This window comes from Mixophyes fleayi, chromosome 4, assembly GCF_038048845.1.
Source record: "Mixophyes fleayi isolate aMixFle1 chromosome 4, aMixFle1.hap1, whole genome shotgun sequence".
In the NCBI taxonomy this organism is placed as follows: Eukaryota; Metazoa; Chordata; class Amphibia; order Anura; family Limnodynastidae; genus Mixophyes; species Mixophyes fleayi.
In genome coordinates, this window is record NC_134405.1 from 139,115,079 (window position 1) to 139,141,975 (window position 26,897).

Consider the following 26,897-nt stretch of genomic DNA (forward strand, 5'->3'; position numbering starts at 1 on the left):
TATATTTACATCTAAAAATGTGTTTGAATCTTTAGTATATGTATCTTTCTCTTTTTACATTAATATTCAATTTAGTTTTTGTTTTCTCTCATGACAGCTTTCAGTCACCTTTTATATACTGACATGATAGGTGAGGGCAGTGCACTAGGATAGATCATGTAAAACTCGCAAAATAAATGAAGAATTGCCCCTATAACTGAACTCATAACTAGAGATGCTCAGGCTTGGTTCCCCGAGAACCGAACACACCCGAACCTAGCAGATCAGAGTGCCGAGTACTAGAGGCGGTACTTTTGCACGCCCTCGGAATTGAAAACGAGGCAAAACGTCATTGTTACGTAGTCTGATCTCGAGAGTTTTGGAGTTTATAAGTACCGCCCTCCACGGCGATCCAGCGCCATTTCACAGAGGGACACAGAAGGGGTAGCACAGTTCTTGGCAGTCTCTAGAGCAGTTGGGCAATGTCATAGGTAGAAAAGAAAGAGAAGGGATAGCAGTGTTCTTCAAAGTCTCAAGTGACAATCGGGAGAGTTCCATTTCTAATTGTCATTGCCGAAATAAAATTAATAGGTCTTCTAAATTGCAGTCACATAATGTACTGTGTTATATAGGTAACACACAAAGAGGAGAGCTCCATTGGTAATTGTCATTGCTGAAATACAGATACTAGGGCTGGCAGGCTTGGTCTTCTGAATTTGCTGTCACATTGTACTGTGTTATCAAAATGGATTCACAGCAGTACACAGAAGAGCAGGAGTACCAAGCAGCTGCTGGCACCAGTCATGATGATAGTAATCCCTCTACATCATCTGCTAAAGCCTATGTTAAAGTGCCTAGTGTCTGTAAGTCAGGGAAACAAAAATGTAAAAAAAACACCTTTCACCTTGGTCAAGAAAAAAAAGAGCTGTAATCCAGGAAAAGTTATCTGCAGAAAGAAATAAAATTGCCAACATGCCATTCTACACACGCAGTGGCATGAAAGAATGAGGCCTTCGACTTTTTCTGAGTGCTAGTTCTGCAACTGTCGCTGAGGCATCTTCTTGTGAGGTCAGTCGTGACCAAGCAAGACCTTGTCGTTTGGACTCCAAAAGTGGTGTCCAAATACTTTTACGTGTAAAAGCCAAGCTGGAAGAAAACCGTTAAGGCATTAGAGGAAAATGTATGTTCAGATTAAGAAATTACACAAATCCCCGAGGAGAGTCTATCCACGAGTGCTATGTGTAATCCTGACCATTCTGATAGTGTACCCAAAAAGAAGGCCCCTTTCAGCATTTCTGCAGATGTTTGCATGAACAGCCCAAGTGTAGCCGGTAATGCACAAATTGAGGATGCCGCTTTGGAATTGCAACAGGATGAGGGGGATATTTGTGTAGCCGACGAGGTTGTTGATGAGGAAGATGTTGTTTGTGTAAGTCTTGAACCGGTGGAAGCAGTTCTTGTACTTAATAAGAAGGCCATTGTCATGCCTGGGCATAAGACCAAAAAATCCACCTCTTATGTGTGTAATTATTTTTACCCAAATCCTGACAACGGTTGTCTAGCCATTTGTAGCCACAGTCAGTAGAGGCAGGGACCTTAACCATTGTATGACTTTATATCCATAACACATTATCAATTTTTAAAATTCTTATCAAACTACTTACTTTCTTAAATCAATATATTCACCGTAAAGTATCCAGCAAAAATCGGTCAACAGTTTAATGAGAAAAAGCAGCAACACATTTACATAAATAAGAAAAATTTGTCATTATTCAATCGATGTCCACAATAAAGAAAAACATTTAATTGTAGGAGCAGATAAGTGAACATCAAGTTCTGCAGAATAACATGTACTACTTAGTGCAATGAATGTTATCTGTGTCAACAAACGCCACTAAATAAATGACTGAAGCTGCAATCCCATATGCTTCTTGTTTTTTGTTTTCTTAATAGCGAGTTTTATACCTATTTAAAAGCAGACTGAGTAGGATTACAAAAAATGGCTCTACTCACCAGAGCCCGGGGGCTGCTATATGCTACCATTAACCTTGGGGCTCCGTCATTTGCTTTACAACCTGGACAAAACATAGGCCTTTTGTGACATTTGGATGGAAGATTCAAGAAAATCAACCATTTCAGTGGCTATTTTAAAGTGGTGAACAAACATTTACAGGTGCTAGATTACAGGAATGGAGGAACCAGGGCTCTATTAAGAGAAGCAGAACCTAAGTGGGAATGGTGCTTTAACATGAAGCTGAAGTCTATTTTCTAGTATGTCGTCTTTGGTGTTTGCAAAGGCTCTCTCTGAGGGAGACTGGTGTTACTCCGACTGCCAAGCACAGTCTCTGAGTTGGAACGCATTTTGCGTTTCTGTACTCAAGCTGTTTACTGAGGAGATGGTGACCTGATCAAAATTAGTGCCCTCCTTGTATGTACATGGTGGCAGAGATAAGAGGAAGGCTGTTGCATAAGTTGTTCCAAAGCCCCTCTGCTCATTTCATGTTACTGTTTGCCATGACACTTGGCAATCTGTAAATTATTACTAGTAGCTTAATGGAAAAAAAGGGTAAGAACCCCCTTCCCCCCCAGCATCTTACAGAAGATATATGTTTAAAAATAAAAAAAAATGCACTTGGAGCGATTAGTGTCCTTGACATCCTATAATGAAAATAACATTGAAGTCCCAAACTTATTATGGATGTAAGTATATAAAGACTATATAACTGTAATATATGATAGTTTTGCTAAATACAGTGACCTCAGCTGAAAATTCTAATATGCGTAAACCTTGACGTGGTAATATGAAAAAAGGCACCAGAATGGCAGTAATGTAGTGAGAACATCTTGAGGCATCATGGAATTTCTATAGCGGATATCAGTAGTGCATGTGTGTAGCCTGATACGTCTTTCACTTTCTCGCTGGACATCTATTTTAAATGAATTTATATTATTAAATACATGTTGTAACAGTGTGACTGTAGTGCACAGATTTTTGTTAACCATTCCAGGGTGTTTTCTTGAATACCAGACCTTTTCTGTATTAAAGAGTTTTTAACTGCTTAAATCCATTATTCTCCACCCATCCATCACATCCCCAATTTAGAGAGAACATTTATGTTTTATTAGTTTCCACTATTACTGCTTATTTTATAGCTTCTCTTTTTTCATTTTTACAGAGTTTTTTTTTCGATAATAGCTATAGCTACTTATAGTGCGCTAAAACAACATAGCAGATTATGGTGTAGCACATATCTATATAATGGTGTACTGCACATTATATTTAGCTATATATGTTAGGCAAAATGTACAATGTTTGCAACAGTATGTGGTTTATTAACAATGACAAGAAAACCATTAATGTAAAGTTGTATCTGAGAAATGTGAGCAATTGGTCTCTTTGGAAGCCCAGGTAACTGATCTAAAGCAGACCATTGCAACATTGAGAGAGATTGCAAACCTGGAGCAGAGTTTACAGCTCACCGTTGATGCGTTCGCTGAGCAGGGTAGAGCAGAGACAGAGGAGGATGCAGAGGTAGGCAGCTGGGTAACAGTTACTAGGGGTAGCAGAGGGAGGAAGAGGCAGGCCAGTTCTGAGCTAAGCAATCCCAGCAGATTTGCCAGATTGGATGAAGATACTGTGGAAGGCAGTTCAGAATTGGTAGAGTTGGATGACACTGCTTCCTCTAGCAACCAGGGGAATGGTATCTCCAGCATAGAGGGAACCAAAGTTACTCAGGGACCCAGGCAGATTTTGGTGGTAGGGGATTCAATTATTAGGAAGGTAGATAGGGCAATCTGTTACCGGGACCGTGCATGCCGAACAGTGTGTTGTCTCCCGGGTGCTCGGGCACGGCATATTGCGGATCGGGTGGACAGATTGTTGGCAGGGGCTGGGAATGAACTAGCGGTTTTGGTGCATGTTGGCACCAATGACCGAGTTAGAGGAAGAAGGGGTGTCCTAAAGAATGATTTCAGGGAGAGAGGTCGCAAACTTAAGGCAAGGACATCCAAGGTAGTATTTTCAGAAATACTACCTGTGCCACGCGCTAGTCCAGGGAGGCAGCAGGAGATTAGGGAGGTTAATGCGTTGCTAAAAGATTGGTGTAGGAAGGAGGGTTTTGGATTCTTAGAGCACTGGGCTGATTTCTCGGTCAGTTGCCATCTTTATTGTCGAGATAGATTGCACCTGAATGAGGAGGGGGCTGCAGTGCTAGGGGAGAGGTTGGTTAGAAGGTTGGAGGAGATTTTAAACTAGGCTGTGGGGGGGAGGGGCAAGTATTTATGGGATAGACATTGAGAGTAGTAAGGAGGAATTTAACAAGAGTCAAGGGGGTGGAGAGGGGGGAAAGGGAAGCATAGCCGATAAGGAGAGGCCCTTTTTAAAGCAAAAATAAATGCCTATGGGAGGCAATAGACTAAAGTGTATGCTAGCAAATGCAAGAAGCCTGACCGGTAAAATGGGGGAGTTGGAACTAGTAGCGATGAATGAGCAGAATGATATAGGTATTACGGAGACCTGGTGGGATGATGCACATGACTGGGCAGTCAACTTGGAAGGCTATTCTCTCTTCAGGAGGGATAGGGTAAATAAAAGGGGAGGAGAAGTATGTCTTTATATTAACCCAGAATTAAAACCAAGTTTTCAGGAAGTTATATATGAGAATATTGGTGATAATATAGAGGCATTGTGGGTGGAAATATCCAGCGGAGGGAAAAGTTCAGAGAAGTTGCTGATAGGGATATGCTATAAACCGCCAGATATTAGTATGATTGAGGAAGCTCAACTTCTACAGCAAATTGAAAAGGCTACACAACTAGGTCAAATTTTAATTATGGGGGATTTTAATTATCCGGACATTGATTGGAGTACTGCGACCTGTGGTACAGCTAGGGGAAATAGGTTTCTGAGCACGCTAAAAGACCATTACATGTCCCAATTAGTAGAGGAACCAACTAGGAACCGGACTATACTGGACCTAGTGATAACAAACAATGTAGACATAATATCAAATATTCAAGTAAGGGAACACTTGGGAAACAGTGAACATAATATGGTCTCATTTGAAATTAGTTTCCAGAAGCAACGGTGTAAGGGATCAACTAGGACTTTAAACTTTAGAAATGCTAATTTTAATATGCTAAAGGAGTCTATAAAGAGCATAGACTGGGACAAAGCCTTTGAAGGAAAAAATGTGGAAGATAAGTGGGCTGTCTTTAAAATGTTGTTGAAAACATACACGTATAAGTTCATTCCTATGGGAAATAAATGTAAAATAATTCATTCTAAACCAATGTGGCTAAATAAAAAGGTAAGGGAAGAAATGCACAGGAAGAAGCGTGCATTTAATTTAAGCCTGAAGGGTCAGAGGAGTCCTTCTGTAGGTACAAGGAATGTAATAAAACATGCAAAAAGGAAATTAGATTGGCTAAATTAGAAAATGAAAGGCAAGTTGCAAAAGAAAGTAAGACAAACCCCAAAAAGTTTTTTTAAGTATATAAATGGCAAAAGGATTAAAAAAGATAATATAGGACCCCTAAGAAGTGAGATGGGTGAATTGATAAATGATACTAAGGAAAAAGCAGAGGTATTAAACACTTTCTTTTCTTCAATATTTACTAGAGAGGAACAAATGGTAGGAGTAATACATAAAAATGGAAATTAAACCATACCATTAATTAACACTTGGTTGTCAGAGGAAGAAGTCCAAAGGTGACTGAAGAATATTAAGATGAATAAACCTCCAGGTCCAGATGGCATACACCCAAGGGTCCTTATGGAGTTAAACTCGGAAATAGCTAGACCGCTAGTCTTAATTTTCAGAGATTCAATCTCATCAGGCTCAGTACCAAGGGATTGGCGAATAGCAGATGTGGTGGCGTTGTTTAAAAAGGGGACGAGATCACAACCAGGCAATTATAGACCTGTAAGCCTGACATCAATAGTGGGGAAACTACTGGAAGGTATTTTAAGGGATAGTATTCAGGATTACTTGGTGCGCAATAAAATTATTAGTGGGAATCAACATGGATTTGTGAGGGATGGGTCATGTCAAACTAATCTAATTAATTTCTACGAGGAAGAAGAACAAGAACGCAATCTATAAATTAAATGTAATTAATTTAGGAGAATCTATAATGGAAAAGAATTTGGGAGTGCTCGCAGACAGTAGACTTAGCAATAGTGCTCAATGTCAAGCAGCAGCTGCAAGGGCAAACAGAGTATTGGCATGCATAAAAAGGGGCATAGATGCAAGGGAAGACAGTGTAATTTTGCCACTATATAAATCGTTGGTAACACCACATCTTGAATATGCAGTACAGTTCTGGGCACCACTCTATAAAAAAAATCATTTGGAACTAGAAAGGGTTCAAAGAAGGGCGACAAAATTGATAACGGGTATGGAGTCCTTAAGTTATGAGGAAAGGTTAGCCAGTTTAGGCATGTTTACTTTAGAAAAGAGGCGTCTAAGGGGAGATATGATTTCTATGTACAAATACATTAAGGGTCAATACAGAGAACTTTCATGGGAACTTTTTACCCCAAGGACTATAACCTTAAGGGGTGACCGCGTGTCCTGTGTAGAGGAGAGGAAATTTCACAACCAGCAAAGGAAGGGGTTCTTTACAGTAAGGGCAGTCAAGATATGGAATTCATTGATAGGGAAGGTTGTGTTGGCAGATTCAATAGATATGTTTAAGAAAGAGTTAGACAAATTTTTAGCGGAAAAGTGTATCCAGAGATACGACTGTTAATTAAAATGAAGGATAGTAGTGGATATAGGGTAAAAATAGGACTGTGATATTGTGTCTGGTGGGATTTTCACAATTGAAACAGATTGGCGGTTGCTTACACTGGATCAATTTCAAACATAAGTGCCGGATCGCAGGACATCCAAAATAGGTTGAACTTGATGGACTGGTGTCTCTTTTTCAACCTCATCAACTATGTTACTATCTAATTGGGTGGCTGCAAGGGGATAACTGTTTAATTTAGGCAAACATCAGTATAAGTATATAGTACTTGGTGGTAACAGCCGCCAAGCTAAATGTATTTCTACACTACTTTGAGTCTGGATAAATGTATAAAGCCATTTTTGGATTAGAAGTTCAGTAACCTGTTTTTTATTTCAATTACGTTTTGCACTTGAATCTACTGATTGTGTGCAATAGGTCAAGTCATGGGTGACTAATACCCCATTCATACTGCACCAAAATCCTGGGTTTTTGCCGGGGCGAGCTCAAACGACCCGGGTCTTGGTGCAGTATGAATGGTACAAGTCAAAAATCCCGGGTCTAAAAACCTGGGTCTTCAACCCTGGATTTATCGAGGGGTTGGACCCGGGTTGCCTGCACTATGAATGGTGCAACCCGGGTTTTTCAACCTGGGTTGCACAGAAAACAAGCTGATTAGCTGTCTGACTGTCTCTGGAGGATGATGTCATCGGTGGGAGCCCGTGGAAGAAAAAAAAACCAGTCACCTTTCAATGACATCACCATTTTTCAGCCAATGAAAACTGCTCTGGTGATGACTCCCACAAATTGCCAGGGCACAGACTTGTGCAGTGTGAATGGGGTCAACCCGGGAAATTCCCGGGTCCGAGGTGCAGTATGAATGGTGTTTCTGAGCTGGGACACTCCGAGCCCCGGCAAAAACCCGGCTTGAAAAACCCGGGATATTGCCGGGGCGGCAGCATGAAAACGGTATTAGAATCAATACAATCCCTCATCCTAAACAATGGTTGGATACACCCAGCTAGAGAGTTTATCTAATCTAGTACCTTTTGCTGCAGATTCTAAATCTTGAATAGCTATTCACTTACTCAATAGTAACTTGGTTTTGGTTGTGATATGGTGGCCATACATAGACAAAGGACTGCCTATATAGATACACTGAACTGTTTTGCACGTTTAACACTAAAATAAAAATGTACACATTGGACTAATCGGTTTGCGTAACAGAATTTTTTACACTATCCTGTTGCTGTCTCTCGTTACAGGTCGTTTACTCTCCATAAAAACTTTGGTTGTGCTCCTGGATCTTCTAGTATTTGGATTACTGACTTTCTGGACTGTAAAATACTTTGATCTTAAGATCAATTGGGAAAAATATCATGTGGAAACTAGAGCAGGTAGGTGGCCTGTTCAGTATTTTATATTGTGAGGCATTTTTCTTTTAGTAGAGTGGAGCTGCCCTTCCATTGAAGGTTGTGGATCCAACTTGCACAGGCATCCCACCCCCAGTTTCCAGCATATATTGCATAGCGATACCCACGACTAACAGCTACCAGTTGCACAGGTTATTGCATCCCCAGCAACTTCCTAGTTAATAGGCCCTGCCCCGATTCTCCCTGCACCTTTCCATGTCTATTGATATTCAATCATCATTCAGGCCTAAACGTGAGCGCTCACTTACCCTGAATGATACCGGAAATGCTTTATAACCAGAGTTATACAGGCCTATGATCGTTAAGCATGGATGACCTCTGGGAGCAGAGATGATGACAAATGCGACCGGATAGTGGCCAGCTCAGGGATGCTTTTGTCCATCTTGGGGCATACTTAATGCCAGATAGTGACCATAATAAAATATTGCAGACCTGTTTGTTCCGTTTATAAAATACCATTCCTCTCTTCCTATATTTAAGTTAGGTCACCTAGAGATTATACTGCACACAGTACACCTGGCACAACCCCTGCACCCTTGTCTTGCTTCAATTCCTCTTCCCATTTTTACTAGTTACCTGTCGCAGAATCTTCTTGAATAACTGAACTGTGAGAGGCTTTTCAAAAAATTAGTAACTAAAAAAGGGCAGTATACCAGAACATAATTGACACATTCATATTGTAAAATATTAGATATTCAAAATCATGGTGGATTTCTTTGCCATATATAAAAGTCTTCATATGGTCGTAGAAAGCCTTGGTCCATCTGCAGGGAAGTGTGTGAGTGGTGGGTGTAGTGTCTGGGTTTTTCAGTGTGCTCTGGAGTCTGTTTTGCAGTTTCGCATCCTCCTGGTTTTGTGCACTGCAGCTGCCCCCTTATCTTCCCGGCTATGTCTGGGGTGTATGTCCAAGGCTAATCCTGGAGGGAGGACATTGCTAAAGTTTTTCATCTGCTCCAAGTGTCTCTCCAATTTAACTAAAGGCCAGTCAGGTGCTGATGTCCTTGGTGAAGCATGTGAAGGGGTTGTACCGGTGTTTTGATTCACCCTGCGAGGATCAGAGGAATTGTTAGTAGGGAGTACATCATAGATCTGCTGAAGTCCCCCCCGCAGACAGGTTTGTTTCCTTAATCTCCTCAGTGGTAATCATTCCAGAGCCTGGAAGAGCAGAAGGGGTTGGGTTTCTACTCAAATCTCTTCTTGGTTCAGTAACCTGACTGATCCTTTAGGCCTTTTTTAAACTTTGTCCCTAAACCTCCAACCTTCGGTGGACAGGTTCAAGATGAAATCTTTGTTTTATAAACCACCTGGAATTGGATTAGAGCAACCTGTTCCCGATAATGTGATGGCACATGCTACCTGATCAGTAAGTGCCTCATGAACAGCTGTGTCAGGTGACTACCTGATCTTCAGTCCATATGTTAATTTATCTGTAAGAGATCCCGTTTTCCTACAAAACATCTCTTCCCTTTCCTACAGCGTTTACTTATCACGACTTCCTTCAGTGGCTCCGCACTCTCACCTTCCCATCTATTTGGATAGCAGCTGTTTCCCTTGGTTGGGAAATTCTTAAAGGCATGTACAGGTGAGCAGACTGTTTGTATCTCTTGGATTGTTTGTGAGTTCATAAAGTGTTACCAGCCTCCTCTATCTGTATATTCACAAACATGGCATCAGAATACCTCCATAAGGAAAGTAGAAGCTATACTAGTTTTGTATGCATATAGTCACATAGTAGCCATAAGCGTACACTTTTTTCCCCTTAGAATAATGAACATGACAATAAATCTAATGTCATAGAATTATAGTTTCTGGTATATCACAGATCTCTAAAACACGCTTTAACTACAGTATGTCCCTGGCCATTTAATCTAGATTGTACCCATTTCTGCCATACAGAATCAATGAACCTTGGTCATTCCTATCACCTGAAGTTGAAAAAAAACGGAACTCTTTTAAATCCATCTTGCTTCTATTTACAAAAGTGTGCTGAACATCCAACAGAAAAAGCTACATGATCTTGTAAGGGGTTATAAACCCACATAATTCCGCAAGCAAATAAGATCACACAGAGATTCACAGGAAAATTACAGTTCATACGTGAAGACAGTGAAATTTAAGACACATATGTAACATGCCCCTTAAGCCACACCTATATGTCAAAGTTCATGAATAATTCATAGCAATAGTGCATTCATTGTCTTGATTAAAACACCAACCAAGTAACATTGAGATTAATTCCTATATGTGAAATTTGCCACAATTGATTTGTAAACAGTGTGATTAATTTGCTATGTAAATATGCTCTTACTGGATATACACCTTTACCACACTGTAAAGCTGCTTTTGATGTGATATGTTTGATACATACACTTGGTTGCAAAAATCTTTGGTCAAGGAAAATAATTGTTAATAAAATACAAAATATAGTGAAATAATGAAAATCTTTATTCATAATATTGTTTTGCATGGTTTTGTAACTAAACATTATCAAAATTATTTAGAATTTTATAGCATAAATTTCAGATAAAATTTTGGCTTTCATTAATTTGACCTCCTTTTTCTCGCATCACCGCTTCACATAGTTTGGGCATTGAAGACACCAAATTTTCTAAAGTTTTGTAAGTTCTGCCTTTCTAGGCCTCGTTGACACATTCCCGTAAGTTTGTTGGTTTTTGCTTTTGTTGTTTTTGGGTTTTTTTTGTTTGTTGGAGCCATTACACAAACTTTTCTAATTCATCCCAGAGTTTCTCAATGGAATTGAGATCAGGTGACTGAGGAGGCCATGTCATAATTTGTAGAACTTTTTGCTTTTCTTTACATTCAAATAATTGATACACAGTTTAGATCTGTGCTTAGGGCGTTACCTTGTGGCATGATGAACCCCTTTCCAATATTTTGAGCTCCACTTGGTACAGTGTGATGTACTAGAATACTGTGGTATCATTTCTTTTCCATAGTTGATTTGAACTAAATCACCAACCTTTCCTCCACCAAAGCCACCCCAAATCATGACATGACTTCCACCATGTTTAACTGTATGACTTATACAATTGTCTAATTGTATGACTTATAGAATTAACACGTTGTCCGTCCATTCATTGAACATGCTGAAATCTTCTGGTTCCAAAAAGTTCAAATTCAGCCTCGTCAGTCCAAAATACTTTTTTCCACTGATCCAGTGTCAAATACCAGTGTTCTTTGGCCCATCTAAGACCTTCTACTATATTTACAGACTTCAGCAAAAGTTTTCTGCAAGCTATGCGAACATTTAGGCCTACATTATGTAGATGTCTTTTTAACTGTATCAACTGATACTGGATTCTAATTTTATTAAGTTCTTGTTTGATTGCAGTTGCTGGGATTCTTTGGTTTTGCTTGCTCATTAAGATAATGTATTTATCTTCCCTTTTATACCTGGGTTGTCCAGAACGTGTTTTTTTGTCATGTTTATACATGTTTCTTTGTGTTGAGCTAATGTATACGTTATACTAGACAGTGGAACTTTTTATTTATTGGCCATTTGTCGATGAGTATGGCCTTCCTCAGAAAGAGTTTCAATGTTGCCACTTAATTCAAGTGAATATTTGTGTCTCCTTCATTTTGGTTATTATTGACTTTAGCACTCTAATAAAGAAAATTAAAAGTAAAATAAAGCAAGATATAAAACATTCAATTACTAAAAATATATATTTTTATACTAAAAATTTTGATGTATAAAATGTAATATATACCAGATTTATTAATGACTAGCTCAAAATTACATACTTTAGCATAACAATAAACTCTTAGGACTGCTATGAAAATGAAATAGGCTTGTGTTTACAAATAATATGGTACATTAAGTATAGAACATTTTGAAATAAAGGTCTAAAGTCTCGATTCTATTTAGGATAATGATTTTAGGGTACAATTAAAGTTGATTTTCATTAAGATAGAGCAATGTAAGTAAACAAACAATGTAAGTAAGCAAGCAATGTAAGTAAACAAAGCTAGTGTTACTTGGGTTACGATGAATAGAGGTTGGATTTATGACAAACTGATTAAAGTATTGTCAAAGAAATGGCATGAAGAAAAATCACACAGTATGTACAGTCCCATTCTAACACCTACCATAGTAAACAAAATGTACTAAAATAATGTAAACATTATTTATAGCCTTTATCCCCTGAATCCTTGATGACTTGTTGTTGTTATCCTTTTTATGGTACATTCATATTATGCAGTGCTGTAAAATCAGAAGTGTTCATTCACATCAGTCCCTGCCACATTGGTGCTTAGTTTACCTACCACAAGGACATAAACACTAGGGCCAATTTGATCAGAAGTTATTAATGTGCTTATTCTGTTTCTAGCCTGTGGGAGGGAATATACAATCTCCACATAAATAGTACTGTGCTAAACTTACTCTGCCTTGATGGTCAACAATTTGACATGAGTTTCATAAGTTACCCAGCTGCTTAACTACAAATTAATCAAAATGTTTTAAGCCATTTGTTCTTATTAGCCAGTGAAACAAATATATCAATAAATGTATTAAATTCCCCTTTTTCTGGTTTTGGCAGGAGTGCAGCTATGCATGGTGTTTTCTGGAAGCTCTGGACAACCACGCAATGGATTATATTCTCCTGCGCTGCAGTCGGAATGTTTGCCGTCAGCTTGGTGAGACACAAGGAGGCTGCATTTATTACCATCACTTGACCACCATCCCTTCTAAAACATGTTTTTCTTTTTTTATTTATTGGCATCAATTATATCCACATATTTGAAGCAATATTTGTAAAATGTTTGCTGACGCAACGAAAGAAAATGTTACACAGCAAAGTATATGGTGTGGTGGTTGTTTAGTGTAGCCTGGACTTTTTTTTCTTTTTTTTTTTTTTTTTTTTTTTTTAAAGATTCTCACAATTTTAACAGTTTTTGTTTGTATTAACCTTTTTCATCTTTTCACCTTTTTCTTTCTCTGTTTTCATTCCTTTCATTACCTAGGTACCCTATACTTACTTAGAATTTGAGTCTAATGGTCAGCTCTGGCCATCTGTGCACCGGCTGTTTAAATCAGTGGATCAATACCAGGTGGTGAACTCTTACGGTTTATTTCGAAGGATGACTGGTGTTGGAGGTCGACCAGAGGTTGTGTTGGAAGGGAGTTATGACAAACAGACATGGACGGTAAATACAGGGTTTTTTTTTGGTGGGTGGGGAGGTGGGTTGCGCTTTTAATTCTCAAAGTTACTATTCAACAGTGTTTGCCTGTTTGTTTGGTGTGGCTAAACCTACCCATATGCATTTTATGCCAGGTGTACGATAGATATATATGTAATGCATACAGCAATAATGGAATCATGCGGGACACCTTCCATACTAATTTAAAACACTTTTTTTTAAAAAAAATGTATTTAAAACTGCAGGTTTTGTGTTCATAACGACACTTTACAATCAACCATAAAGTACTTACAGGAACAAAAGACTAAGGTTTTGGAATGGCCTTCATAGTCCCCAGACCTGAATATTATTGACAATCTGTGCTACAATACGAAAGGATATTTCTCCTTAATTCCATTTGGTGGACGCTGCTTACTATGGAGTTATAGAGGGCGCTGTGCTGGCAGTTAGTCACTACTGCCACCAAAGAGTTGTCTAGCCTCCCACTCTATGTCCCCATGTATGAAGACCATTCAGTTTTTAATTTAGTGGCCAAGGAGTAGAGCCCTTTTTTTTTCTTTTCTTTATTTTACAATGATTTTGGTAATAGTGGAGAACACCACTGCATGAGAATGGGGCATGCGCTGTCGTCCTTTCCTTGCCACTCCCCCGACTCTCCAATGACAGGGCTCCCGAACAAGGGTCACCTGGTCGGCTGCACAGATCAGGGACCCAGGATCTGGACCATTGCAACATCGGAACACATTCGGAAGCTGCTACAAACACAAGAACCCTGGATCCTAGGAAGAAGCAGAGGCACGATGGGCAGATGGCGATGGACACTCAGACATCCGGGGAATGGTCTAGTGGGAGCTGCACATGGTAAGCCCCACACCAGGGACAGTTATGGCAGGGAAATCAGCTGCCATCATTGTACTGGATTTAGAGGGATGGTGCGTTCGTCTCCAGCAGTAGCACATCCCCTTTGGCAGGATTCTGTACAGAATGGCATATTGGCTCTTTTCAGGTCTCAAGGAAGAAGTCTATTGTGATGAACTCTTTAATTTCACAGGCCAATCGCAAAGAATCACATCGTTTTTAGGGAATGTTGTACTCAACTCTGGCAAGCTTATGATTCACGGAGTGCTTTGCCTGTGGCCAGGGAATGTCTGTTCTGAAAAACCTTTATTGTGCTCCCTTTTAAAAAGGGATGCTCGTTTCCTACCAGAACTGCTGAAGATAGTCTCACAAGCAGCAAAGGTACCTCTTTACCACAGGACAGAGCTAGAGTTTAAATCCAGAAATAAGCCCTTTTGAATATGGATTTTCAATACTCCAATGCCCCCAATTTTTTATCACTACAGAGAGAGCCTCCTGACTTTTCAGAGTTTGGAGGCGGACTTTATTTCAGTGAGATATTGTTGGGTTCTTCCTCTCTCCTGACGAGATCAAGGCTTTCTATGGTTTAGTACCACTTAGTCTGGGCTCACCTTCCATGACTACGCTTCGCACCATGTTTTTCACTATAGAGATATATTTGCCCATTTCCATCTTCAGACCCTGAAAGGGAGTTCTCCTGAAGAACTCGGACAGGTCCCGCTCCCTCTGTCTCAGACTATGGTGCTCTCACAAGCCACAAGACCCTGTATCAGTCCAGCAGAAGGTCAGTGCAGAGTGAATACTTGGGATTCTGATGGCTCATGATTGGGTTGGGGCGTGCTTGGTACACAGACCTGGCAATGGGACCTCAGTGGATCCACCCGTATCGGCTGTCCATGGTCCATTACTGAATCAAAACCTCAAGAGCCTAACCTTAACATCATGTTTTTTGAAGCTTTCATTTTCTGACATGTTTTTCATGTCATTCATTCAGGCCATGTTCTTCCAAAATTCAGTAGCAGCCAGGATCACTGAAACGGTAACACTTGTGTCTAATGGTGTCTCCTTAATCTGTACACACCTTACCATTTCCATCTTTCTTGTCTATTGTTTCTACAGTAGAGTCTTGGTAAGGGCTTAACATGATGTTCCCTCAAGATGTAGACATCCATTTTAAATTCATGTTTCAACATTTTGTCCACTATCCTAGAGGTTTGGACCTTGCAAGGGATTGGCACATGTACACCCTCCTTCCCTTTCTTCTTGAAATCACCATTACTTCCGAGTATCTCGGCCACTCTCCCATTTATCTGCTTTTACAGTCTTCCATGAGTATTGTACACTTCTCTTTTTTTTCCTTTCAAAGGTCTTCTCTGTTTTACACACAAATCAATAAATGGTTTTGTGATTTTCCTACCCTAATGCAATGACTGTATTGGGCTCTGATCTCTTTTCTTTGGATGTAGTGTGCGTCTTTCACATGTGCGCTGGGCGTGTTAGGCTATTAAGTATGTTTTCAAATTATAGAAACAAAAGGGGGAGAAGTCCGTGCTTCCCTCTAAGAATGATTATGTATTGTGCTGCTTATGGGAGGAGAGTGGGTGGAGGTGGACCCCTACTCTCAAGGGTAAATGCAAAAAGGTATAATATCTCAAAATAATGTACCAATAAACAAACCGCAGTCTCTCAATTTTGTTTCATAGTCCTGTTAGGCAAATAATCCAAACGCTGCTTGTGTAACTCACAATGAAAAATCAAGTGGTGAACAATTATGTTCAGGTATTCAAAGTGTCCTTGTAATGAAGTGGATGAAAAATAGATGAATATGCAAGAGGGGAATCAATTCTGACTGGGTATTGCAAATGTAAACTGCGAGTCCAAATAGGATGAAACATCCCAGCAATGAGATGCAGAATAGATGGATAAAGTACATGCAGATCTAAAAGAATGAAGCCAGACTCGCTCAATAACGGTGTGGTAAAGTTTCTTCCAGCGAGTCCCGTGTAGATCTTTTACCTCCCCTGAGACCGGGGGGCGTCTGATGTAGATTGCTGGAGTAAACAGCGTTTTGAATGCAGTAGGTCTGGTGGTGCGCATGCGTGGTGTAGCAAAGCGATGAGTAGTTACTGGCTATTCCTGCCGGCTATCGATGTAGTTAGGATGTTCCAGCAGAATATGGTGTATACAACTGTTGAAATAGTATAAGCATACGGACCTACGCGTTTCGCCCAGCAGGGCTTCTTCAGGGAATAAACAATAGTGGTGATTGGTGTACCATGCATGGTTTATAAAGTCCTTCCATAATGAATAATTCTTCATGATTGGCTCAGAGAGAGTGGGCTGGCTTTTTTCAATAACCCATATGTAGCTTAAATTTTGATGTGGATGAGCAATGGAGTAAAAATAGTACATTCAATTGGTTATCCCTAAACAAAGGGTAACCATGTTGTAGTCCTCTCAATCCTATACAGGTGCTTTAGAGGAAACTCTGTTCTATGGAAAGCCTGAGCGTGGGCAGCCTTTTGGAAAGGATGAGTTTACAATTAATTAAAGGATTGTCCCATAACTATGAACCATATTATGGTAGCCTCCCTGAAAGTCCTGAGCTTGAGGCGTGTGGTTGACAGTGTAAGACAAATCGATATGTAGCTGCAAGCGTAAGATGAGGGAAATAGGCTAATTAAAATATACTAGGGAATGAGGGAACTTTGGGAGGAGGAACCACTGTTTCTTCTGCTATAATTACAGCTCAGGAATGAACATAAGTAGTTTAGTTTATATCCGAGTAGGAAGATGCTGCTTTTCTCTTTATAGACAGGCTTGAGATCCAATACCTTATGGTGAATACTGCAGTATGTAAATGTAAAAGAAAATCATTATAGGTGTGTTTCTGGCAAATAAAGGCTTAGACAGTTATGGTTTTAACTTTCATTTGTCTTTTAAATCCTCTTTCCTTGTTCTTCCACCAGGAGATAGAATTCATGTACAAGCCAGGAAATGTGAGCTCAGCTCCTCCAGTAGTCGCACCTCATCAACCACGCCTGGATTGGCAGATGTGGTTTGCAGCTCTTGGGCCTCATTCACAAAGTCCTTGGTTTACCAGCTTTGTTTATCAACTTCTACAGGGAAATAAAGATGGTGAGTAATAGAGATTACTGCATGTGACAGTGGTGGAAGGACTGGCAGTAGAAGTGCATAAAATACACTAAATGGTCAAAAGTATGTGGACACCCCCTTCTAATTAGTGTGTTATTCCATTTCATCATCATCATCACCATTTATTTATATAGCTCCACTGATTCCGCAGCGCTGTACAGAGAACTCATTCACATCAGTCCCTGCCCTATTGGAGCTTACAGTCTAAATTCCCTAACATATATATGCACACACACAGACAGACAGAGAGAGACTAGGGTCAATTTTTGATAGAAGCCAATTAACCTACTAGTATGTTTTTGGAGTGTGGGAGGAAACCGGAGCACCCGGAGGAAACCTATGCAAACAAAGGGAGAACATACAAACTCCACACAGATTTGAACTCATGACCCCAGCGCTGTGAGGCAGAAGTGCTAACCACTTCGCCACCGTGCTGCCATTTCAGCAACATCCATATCTAACTGTTGCATAAAATCAAGCATACAAATATGCAGTCTCTGTAGTTGATCGTTAGCAGTAGAATGGGTCGTACTGAAGAGCTCAGTGACTTTCAACGTGGCACTGTCATAGGATGCTACCTTAACAACAAGTCAGTTTGTCAAATTTCTGCACTGCTAGAGCTGCATCGGTCAATTGTAAGTGCTGTTATTGTGACGTGGAAATATCTAGGTGAGACAACCGCTCGGGCACAAAGCAGTAGGCCACACACGTTCACAGAACAAGACCCCAAAGTGCTGAAGCACATAGCGGGTAAAATTTGTCTTGCCATTTGCAACATTCACTACAGAGTTTCAAACTGGCTCTGGAAGCAATGTGAGCACAAGAATCGGGAGATTTATAGATTGGGATTCCATGGCCCAGCAGCTGCTCACAAGCCTTAGATCACCATGCACAATGACAAACGGCGACTGGCGTGGTGTAAAACATATTGACATTGGATTCTGGGGCATAAATGCATTCTCTGGACTAACAAGTCACTCTTATCATCAGGCAGTCTGACTGACAAACCTGGTTTGATGGATGCCAGGAGAATGCTTCCAACCCAAATTCATACTTCCAACTGTAAAGTTTGGTGGAGGATGAATAATGTACTGAAGTTTTTCTTTTGTGATATGGCCTGGGCCCCATAGTTTCATTGAAGGGGAATCTTAATGCTACAGAACACACATTCCAGAGATTTGTCTTTGTTGCAACAGTTTGGGGAAGGGCCTTTTTTGTTTGAGCACGACCGTTTGCACCTTAATATAGTAAGTTATTTATTTAAACAAGTTTTGCATTTTAGAAGTAGGAACAATAGAAGAGAGTGAATAAAATGGTAACTAAAACACAGAGCAACATCCATATCAAATTATAAAGTAGACCCTTGTCATTTTATAAATACAGTAATAATAGCATTTCTCTTTTTGGTAGTAGGGGGCAAGGGCAGATGTTGGATTAAGCTACAATCCTGGAAGGCAGAACACTGATGGGCAAAATATTAATCCTATTCACCTGGTTCTCTGCAGTTTTGTTTAATTTCGGTGCACTGAACTAAGCAGCACAACTATTTCTGTCCCCTGGTGTGCTTTTTGTAATCATTTGTTAGAGACAGCGCTAACTGTGCAATATGTTGTAACTTTATAAATGATAAGTATGACGGCTTGATGGCTATTGACTAACGCTTCCCTGTTTTACAGGCAGCTGTGTTGTTGATAACCCTCTCCCTTGAATTTTTAATTTAAAGCCGACAGGTGCCTTAATTAGATCAGTACATAGAATTCAGCAAGCAACACTTACTAATGTAAACCAAAGCCATTTGGATGACATTTTTTGATGTGGAGTATCTATCAAAAAATAAGGGTAATGTTTGTTTCCATCTTTACAGTGGTACGACTGGTGCAGAACGAAGAGTCCATGTATACTTTTCACTCGCACCCTCCTCATTATATCAGAGCTCAGCTGTACAAATACTGGTTTACAGAGACTGATCCAACAGGGTGAGCATCACATTATTATATTGTTTAACACTGCAAAATAATGTGGTCTAAATGGCTGCAAACCTCTTGTCTTGAAGGGTGACTTATTCGGTAGAGTACTCTCCAACATTACAAATATTTATTTTCCCTAAAAGGCTTTTACAGAAGACACAAACACTTTTTCGATGGAGTATCCTCAGGGCCCTCTTTACAGCTTCGTATGAGGACATATTTTTACCTGGTTCTCTAATTTTCTGTCTTACTCCTCTAGTGGCTCTCCTTTTGAGTCCCATTCTCTGTTAAGGGAAGGGTGAAAGATAAAAGCTAATATAATATAGTAATGTAAGGGGGGGTAAACCAATAGATATATGAGAGAGAAAATCTCAGCTCTCTATACTGTTAGGAAATGCAATAGTTCTTGGCAGTCAGTTAAACCCTTAATACTGCAAAAAAAATGATAATCTGTTGTCTTTTTCAACTGTAAGGCAGCTTAATCATTTCACACTACTTTATCAACTGGGGCATGGAAACTTAAAATGAGGGGATATCTGCTTTTAATGCTTCTATCATGTTTCTTTCCAGGCTTAGCCTGGTTTTTGTTGCATCCTTTATGTTTCTCTTTCTGTCAGTCTCTGGAACCTGCGCTTCCATCTTTTCTCATTTGTATAATGCTCTAGTGTTAATTCCTAGCTCTTACTTTCCCAGACACACATCTAGTAACTGGTGGCGCCGACGTCATGTTGAGGAATTCTACCCTATGGTTTTCCTAGGAGATCATACATTGGACTCCCTTCTGAACCAGCATGGGCTTAAGGTATGTAAGGATGCTTAATCACCCTTTTAGTTTTAAGGTTGAGTAGACATTGCTACTAACGGCTGTCAATGTAAATATGCTTTATTCACTATTGGACTATAATAACTAAAATTTGTGGAGGCCAGACTATGTTGTTATTATACATGCATCTTTAATGCACAACAGCACATAACTGCATAGAAAAAAACGTTAATGTAACGCGTCCCGCATGTAACACTAATGGAATGGTAATGGGACATCATATCAAAGCCAATGAATGCATATATAGTATTCAAGTGACTGCTGCACTCCAGGCCAATCTTTTCAAAATGACAGCCATTGTATTATGTGCCTGGAGCCCCAGATGACCTCTAATGGCTTCAAACATCACCGAACACTGTTTTTGAGTATGCACAATATCTGGTGTGCTGATCTATTTAAACAACCTTGTGTAGTCTCTGATGTTACTGGGGAAGTAGTCAATAGTTAATAAAAAAATGTATCACTTTCTTTAGTTAGGACAGAGCTCCTTAGGGTAGACCTAAATTTGAAGAGTGTTTTCTCTCAAATTGTTTTTGTTTACAAGTGAGATTTGAAGTATTAATAGTCTTGTAAAGTGCTATGGAATTTGCTTACTCTATATACTTGTTGACGATGATGACTAGTACAAGTTACCCAGGAGTTAAACAGGAGGGGAAATCTCTACTTGGAAACGCATCTACATGAACACACAAAAACTCTCCTGTGTGTTTTCATATCTGCACTTGAAATGCCCCTTGCACACATCCTTCACCCTCCACTTATTTGCCTAACCACTGGCCCCTTGAATCTGTGTTTACAATAAGAAGCCAATATATAGCTGGTAACATTTTTATAATCTCATATTCTAATCGCCGTACAACAAACCCCTTCCATCAGGTCTACTATTACTGTAGTTTTTACACGAGTTTATCTAAAACCTTTGTACTTTCAAACAAATATTGGAAGGATGGCTGACTTGTTTTTAGCATCTACCACCATATATCCAACAGATGTGGATGCCGCTCTCACAGGGTATAAACAGTTCTTTTTACATGTTTACTATTCATTCTGTTGCTACCCCTGATAGGTGATTTTGAATCAAATCATGGCTCTTCCCTTTCTCCAGATGTCAAGATTACTGACAGTCAAACTTACAAAATGGCTGTCTGTCGACCATGTCCATGTTTTAAGTTTAATACCTAAACTTAATAAATGAGGGGCCCAGTGTTTATGCAAAAGCTTGGTTGTAATTCATACAGAAACATGCTTGAGCCCTAAGAGTAGGAATTCATTTATTGCCATTCAAAGATACTGTGTGTGAATTTACTGATTGTTCTGAGCAGCAAGGTTTCTCTAAATTTAAACTGTTAGCTTTTGGTTCGTGGGGACTTTAATCAATATCGGTTTGATCACAAGAACAGCAAATGCTGTGTCAAAATCGCAAACTTTTAAACCAACTCATTTCTTAAGCAGTAAGGACCAATCTCACCCCCTCCAATCATTTACTCCTATACTAGATCCTTTCATCCTGCCCTAGCTGGATCCACTGTGGCATTCTAGATCACATTGTTATTGATCATGCAATAGTGCATTGTGTACATAAAATCATGTATACAACAGTCAAACTAAACAAGCAAGGTGAGCCAGACCAGTTGCAGTCAAAGTCCTTGGTGCCCGCTTATTTCTAAACCTATTGCCTCCTGACTGATCTCTACTATTTCCTTTTTGTTAAATTTCCAAGGCATAGAAAGTGGCTAGAGTCATCATGATTTACAATAATAGTGGGCAAAGCTTTGTTTCTGACTGTAGACCTTTCTCTTTAATGCCTATTTATTCAAAGTTATGGAACAATCAGCAGCTTGAACAATTAATTTCCTTATTCCGTTTCAATCTATCTTTCAACCAAATTTTAACAACCCTATTAAAAAAAAAACTAATGAACTTCAATGTGGAATGAAACAGGGAAAGTTGACTGGTGCAGTATTCCTAGATTTTCTGCACTCATGTATTGTAACACATGGACTAAAGTGGTTTCACTTCCTTTTTATCAGGAAAATCCAAGTTTGTATCTCTCTGGTTCCAACTGTAGCCAGATAGATGTTACCTGTAGGGCCCCCCAAGACTCTGTTTTGGGCCACTGCTTTCTGTATTAATAAATGACTTGTGCATATAAGCAGATTTGCAAACTGAGTATATGTACACAGATGACACTATTTTGTATGTACACAGCTAAAACTTCTCTGACCTTAAAAAAAATAAAATAAAGTACTTCGGTCTGATCTCTCAAGTCCTGTCTAACTTCCAGGGCCACAAAGGGCATTGCACAACAGATGCTTATGCCAGTTATTGACTTTGAGGATGTGGTTTATGTTACCGTCCCCCAAATTCAACTTGACAAGCTTCATACACTTTACAACTCAATCTGACTTTGTTGTTGTTGTATAACTATAAAACACACTATTGTGAAATGTTATAAGATCTAGATTGGCTGTCCCTCATTCCAGATGTAGATGACTGTCTGGGTGATTTGACCAGAAAGCTTTTAAAGGATATACAGTTACCTCAACAGACTGCTTACCACCACAGTGTACAGCACTTTTTAAACTAATATCAACTTCCTGAAGCTTGCAAATGATTTCAAAATTCAATAGGATATCTGTTGTATCCTACTGAGCTTCCTATTTCTGGAACAACCTACTTGAGCTGCTTGAAACTGTCACTTGTCTACGATCTTTTACAACTTTTGTGTCGCTCTGTTCTAGAAGCATGTTTGTGATTCAGACTGCTTAATTAGGTTACAATTGTATGTGATGTATCCAGGGTATACTAGAACAAAAGAGTAAATACTTGAGCTATTGTGATAAAATACTTTATAAATAATAAATTAAGCTAGAAATAGAATAAACATTTGCACATTTAAAGTGATAGACACCCCCTTGGCCTTGTCTTCTTCCGCTGCCGCGCCATCTCTAGTTTCTCCAGTTTAGCCTTCCCACTCTGACCACAACCTCCTTTCCTACAGCCTCACCTTACCTCATGCCCCCAAATCCACAGGTACATCGAAGTACTTTTAACCCAACCCACCTCTTATTTTCACTAAAATAACTACTTTCTACTTTGGCCTTCCTGACTCAGTTCTTTCCTGGTTCACTTATACCTATTGAACAGCTCCTTTAGTGTTTCTATCTCTGGCACATCCCTCCCTTCTCTCCCACTATCTGTTGCCGTTCCACAAGGCGCTGTTCTTGGCTCTTTACATTTTTTCACTGTACACCTCCTTCTCTTGAGAATTTTTTTCGCTCATTCGACCTCCATTACCACCTCTTCGCTGACAACACCTAAATCCTATATTTCTTCCTCTGACCTCTACCCTTCTAATACTGTCTTTCTGCTATCTCCACAAGGATGTCCCAATATACCTAAAGTTCAAAATAGCCAAATAGAGCTTATTATCTTCCCTCCTGCCAGAATCTCCACCTCCCCTCACATCTCCCTCACTGTCAATAACACCACAATTTCCTCCGTCTCCCTAGCCTGCTTCCTTGGTGTCACACTTGACTCCACCCTCTGCTTTATGCCTCACATCCAGACTCTCTCCCAGTCCTGTCAACCTTAAAAACATTGCCAGAATATACCCTTTTCTTAGCCAACATGGTACCAAAACTCTTATCCATTCTCTCATTCTCTTCCATCTTACCTTTTATCCCAGTTAGTACTATTCACACTACTGCACCCTTGCAACTGTCCCAATCTCCACTCTGAGCCACACTCAACTTTGACCTCTCCCACTTAGAATGTAAGCTCTCTAATGAGCAGGGTCATCTACACCCTTTGTTTTCATGTCTGCATTTATTTTGTCTAGCTTGTATGTTTCTGCTTTATGTATGTACTGTTTTTCCACTGTGGAGCCTTAAAAATCTGTGATAATAATAGTTGATATTTGTGGTGATTTTCCCACTTTTATGGAAATCAAGTTGTGGTGGGTTCACAGGGTCCAAAATAACCTCTTATTACACTGAACTAACCAGCAATGTGTTTGTTTATTTAGAAGGCGCTACAGAATCCATATCGCAGCACAATAGAATAAATGTAGATAAGACATCACTAATACAGTAAGCAAAAATAACAAATACCTGAGGCAGTTACATTTAAGTAGCATAGATGAATGGGTGTAAAACTGTAGGGACTCGCATGGAATATAGCAAGACATGATGGGGCATATGATGGAAACGAACAGTAGATAGACATGAGACAATAGACAGAGAGGACCTTCCCTTGAGTTCTTACATTCCAGAGGGTGTGTTGTGAAAAACAGAATCATTTTTGGGTTTAACCTCAGAGAAATGGCCCTCAAATTATTTTATTGATTCATGTTACAGTATGTAATATACTGATATACAAACTGTTTGCTTAAATCACAAAGGTTCTGTCTAATATCATAACTTTCACAATTTTAATGGCTTTATATGCATTCTTTCTCTCTTCTTTCTTCCCTTTTAGGACAAACCACCTCCTCGTCGGTCACCTGACGCTCCTCTCCCATCTGCACTTAGGCTCATTCGAGATTTCTTACAACTTTACCCTGCACCGTTGCTTCTGCACTCGCTACTCTTTACTGTAATTGTTATCTGTTCCCTGCAAGCTTTATTTAGGAGAGGGAGCAGGTCAGGAGCTTTCAAGCATCGTGGCCACAGCAAGCCACAAAGTGATAAGAAAAAGCCGAAAGTGACCAGTGGACAGGGATCTTCTGCAGTTCCTGGGTCTGGAGGGGTGGCTGTGAACAACAGCAAGAGACGTGAAAAGAGCTAATGACTAGACCAAGGGCCTGAGGATGACATTTCATCTAGCACTACCGTCCATAAACCTTGGATTTGTGTCTTTGAGCAAACCATTATTATAACATTTATACACTGGTTGGGCTTCATTCTGTGGAATATGCTTTGTGGTGTTCACTTACAGGTATTTATGTTCTTCCCTAATGGCCTCTCCCAATAGATAGTGATCCATAACCACTGCAGTTGTATGTTTTTATAACCCCTTTTATTTTAAAAAAAAAAGAGACACAAATAATTAGTAGACTCTAAAACAATTGTTATGTTCAGCGCCATCTTAAGTACTTAAGCCTTTTTGCTGTAGTTGGGTTCTATGGGATTAATAGCATTCTTTGGTCTATGATTCATATAATAACAAAATGCCAACTTTTTTCCCTCTGCTTCCATTCCCATAAAAACATTCTTGCAATTAGTGGAAATTAGACTTTTATCGTGTGAGATTTTAGACTGCGAAACCACCAAAATACGAAGTGGCTCAGTTTTGGAAGTGCCTTGTGTTCCTTTATAAGTGTGAATCTTATCTGAAGCCATAAGTGCCTTTATTACTATTATATAAGTTAAACACACATTGCTAAAAAAAATACTAATAGTACAAAATGAATATTGGTGTCTGAAAATGACCCATTTCTGCTGTTTTAGGGTAGGAGGTATATATAATTGTGATTGGGTATTCATGGCTTGTTTTGTTTTTATTTGGGGGTGGTGGCTTGTTTTCTTTTTACCAAGTCTTTATATACAGCAGAGAAATACACACACCCGTACAAAAAGAAGTAGATAATGCTTTGTCCAGAGCAATTCATGTCATGTAAATTTCACTTTAAGAAGACTTTTAGAGGTATCTCAAAATAAAGAGACAGTACACATCTTAGTGATCGGTAATAGCCAGTTTTGGAAAACATGGGGTACTTCTGACTAAAATAGATCAGTCAATATTAGCTAATCATTCCTTAAAATCAAGGGTGTTTTCTCACTTTAATAGCAAAATAAAGTGAATTGAATCTTTATAGATAAATCAATCATGGGTAACTGGTGCTGCTTAGTAGCTATGGACCTCTGTTAGACCTAAAATCATAACTTTAAGATATATGCCCATAAGGGTAACTTTGAAAGTACATATTTTATTCCCACAGAAAGCTTTCCCATAGTCGAGCTTCATCTTCACCATTCTTTTGTGTTGTACTTGTGATTTATGATAAATGCAGAATTGCAATTTTCTACATCTGCACCACCTCAAAGAGTAGCAAGTTTTTTTTTTTCCTGGGCTACAATTAGAAAAAAAACAAAAAAAAAAACTGTATCAGAACCAAACTTATTTTTAGTGGTGTTTTGCAAACCATTGTCAACCTAACTTCCAAACCTAGTGCTCTGTATTTTATGTTCATAGTGTCACCATTTTTGTTCAGAAAGAAGCTCTAGTTCTATTGGATTTTATGCACAATGTGATGATGATGATAAGTTTTGTATTTTGTAATAAATCTGTATTTGCATATCGGTGTCATTGCTTTTGAAATTCATGCGGAGTAGCCACAGACTATCTGCATGTGAAACATCTGTATTGTGTGGTTGATTTGGGTCTGCTGCATGAAAAATGTAATTGCTGATATGAACACTCATTTTCTTCACCATCCGTCAAATAACAGTGCCTAAATAAATCTTGCAAGACCCAAGACATCATGAGTTTACTTATAATGCATATAGCTTGTGTGGAGCTGCAGTTAGAACATATCTATATTTTAGCAAAGCATTCAACATTATGGTACGCATAGCCCATTTTTTTCATTAGTCATGACTAGATTCTTGACTAGGCATTTTTAACTAAAGTACAGACAAGAGACTATACAAGATGAGTCCAGCAACAGGAGCTGCAATTCTGTTTGATTTGATAGGGGCATATTGGGTCTGAAGGAAATTGTGTGTCACAAATATATGCAATAGAGTAAGTATTTCCAAAGGGGTAAGTAATGTTCTTTAAAAT

The 26,897-nt window shown here is 39.3% G+C and overlaps 1 protein-coding gene across 1 annotated transcript in view; it reads left to right on the forward strand.

Moving 5' to 3' along the window:
• Window positions 1-26,409, forward strand: part of LMF2 (lipase maturation factor 2) — a 49,362-nt gene extending 22,953 nt beyond the window's left edge. Inside the window, exons 7-14 of the mRNA XM_075208481.1 lie at window positions 7,977-8,108; window positions 9,621-9,726; window positions 12,707-12,803; window positions 13,131-13,313; window positions 17,135-17,303; window positions 19,186-19,297; window positions 19,982-20,090; window positions 24,591-26,409. Of these exons, the coding sequence (XP_075064582.1) occupies window positions 7,977-8,108; window positions 9,621-9,726; window positions 12,707-12,803; window positions 13,131-13,313; window positions 17,135-17,303; window positions 19,186-19,297; window positions 19,982-20,090; window positions 24,591-24,899 (1,217 nt within the window). The 3' untranslated portion in view covers window positions 24,900-26,409. The remainder of the gene's footprint in view (window positions 1-7,976; window positions 8,109-9,620; window positions 9,727-12,706; window positions 12,804-13,130; window positions 13,314-17,134; window positions 17,304-19,185; window positions 19,298-19,981; window positions 20,091-24,590) is intronic.
• The last annotated feature ends 488 nt before the right edge of the window (window positions 26,410-26,897 follow it).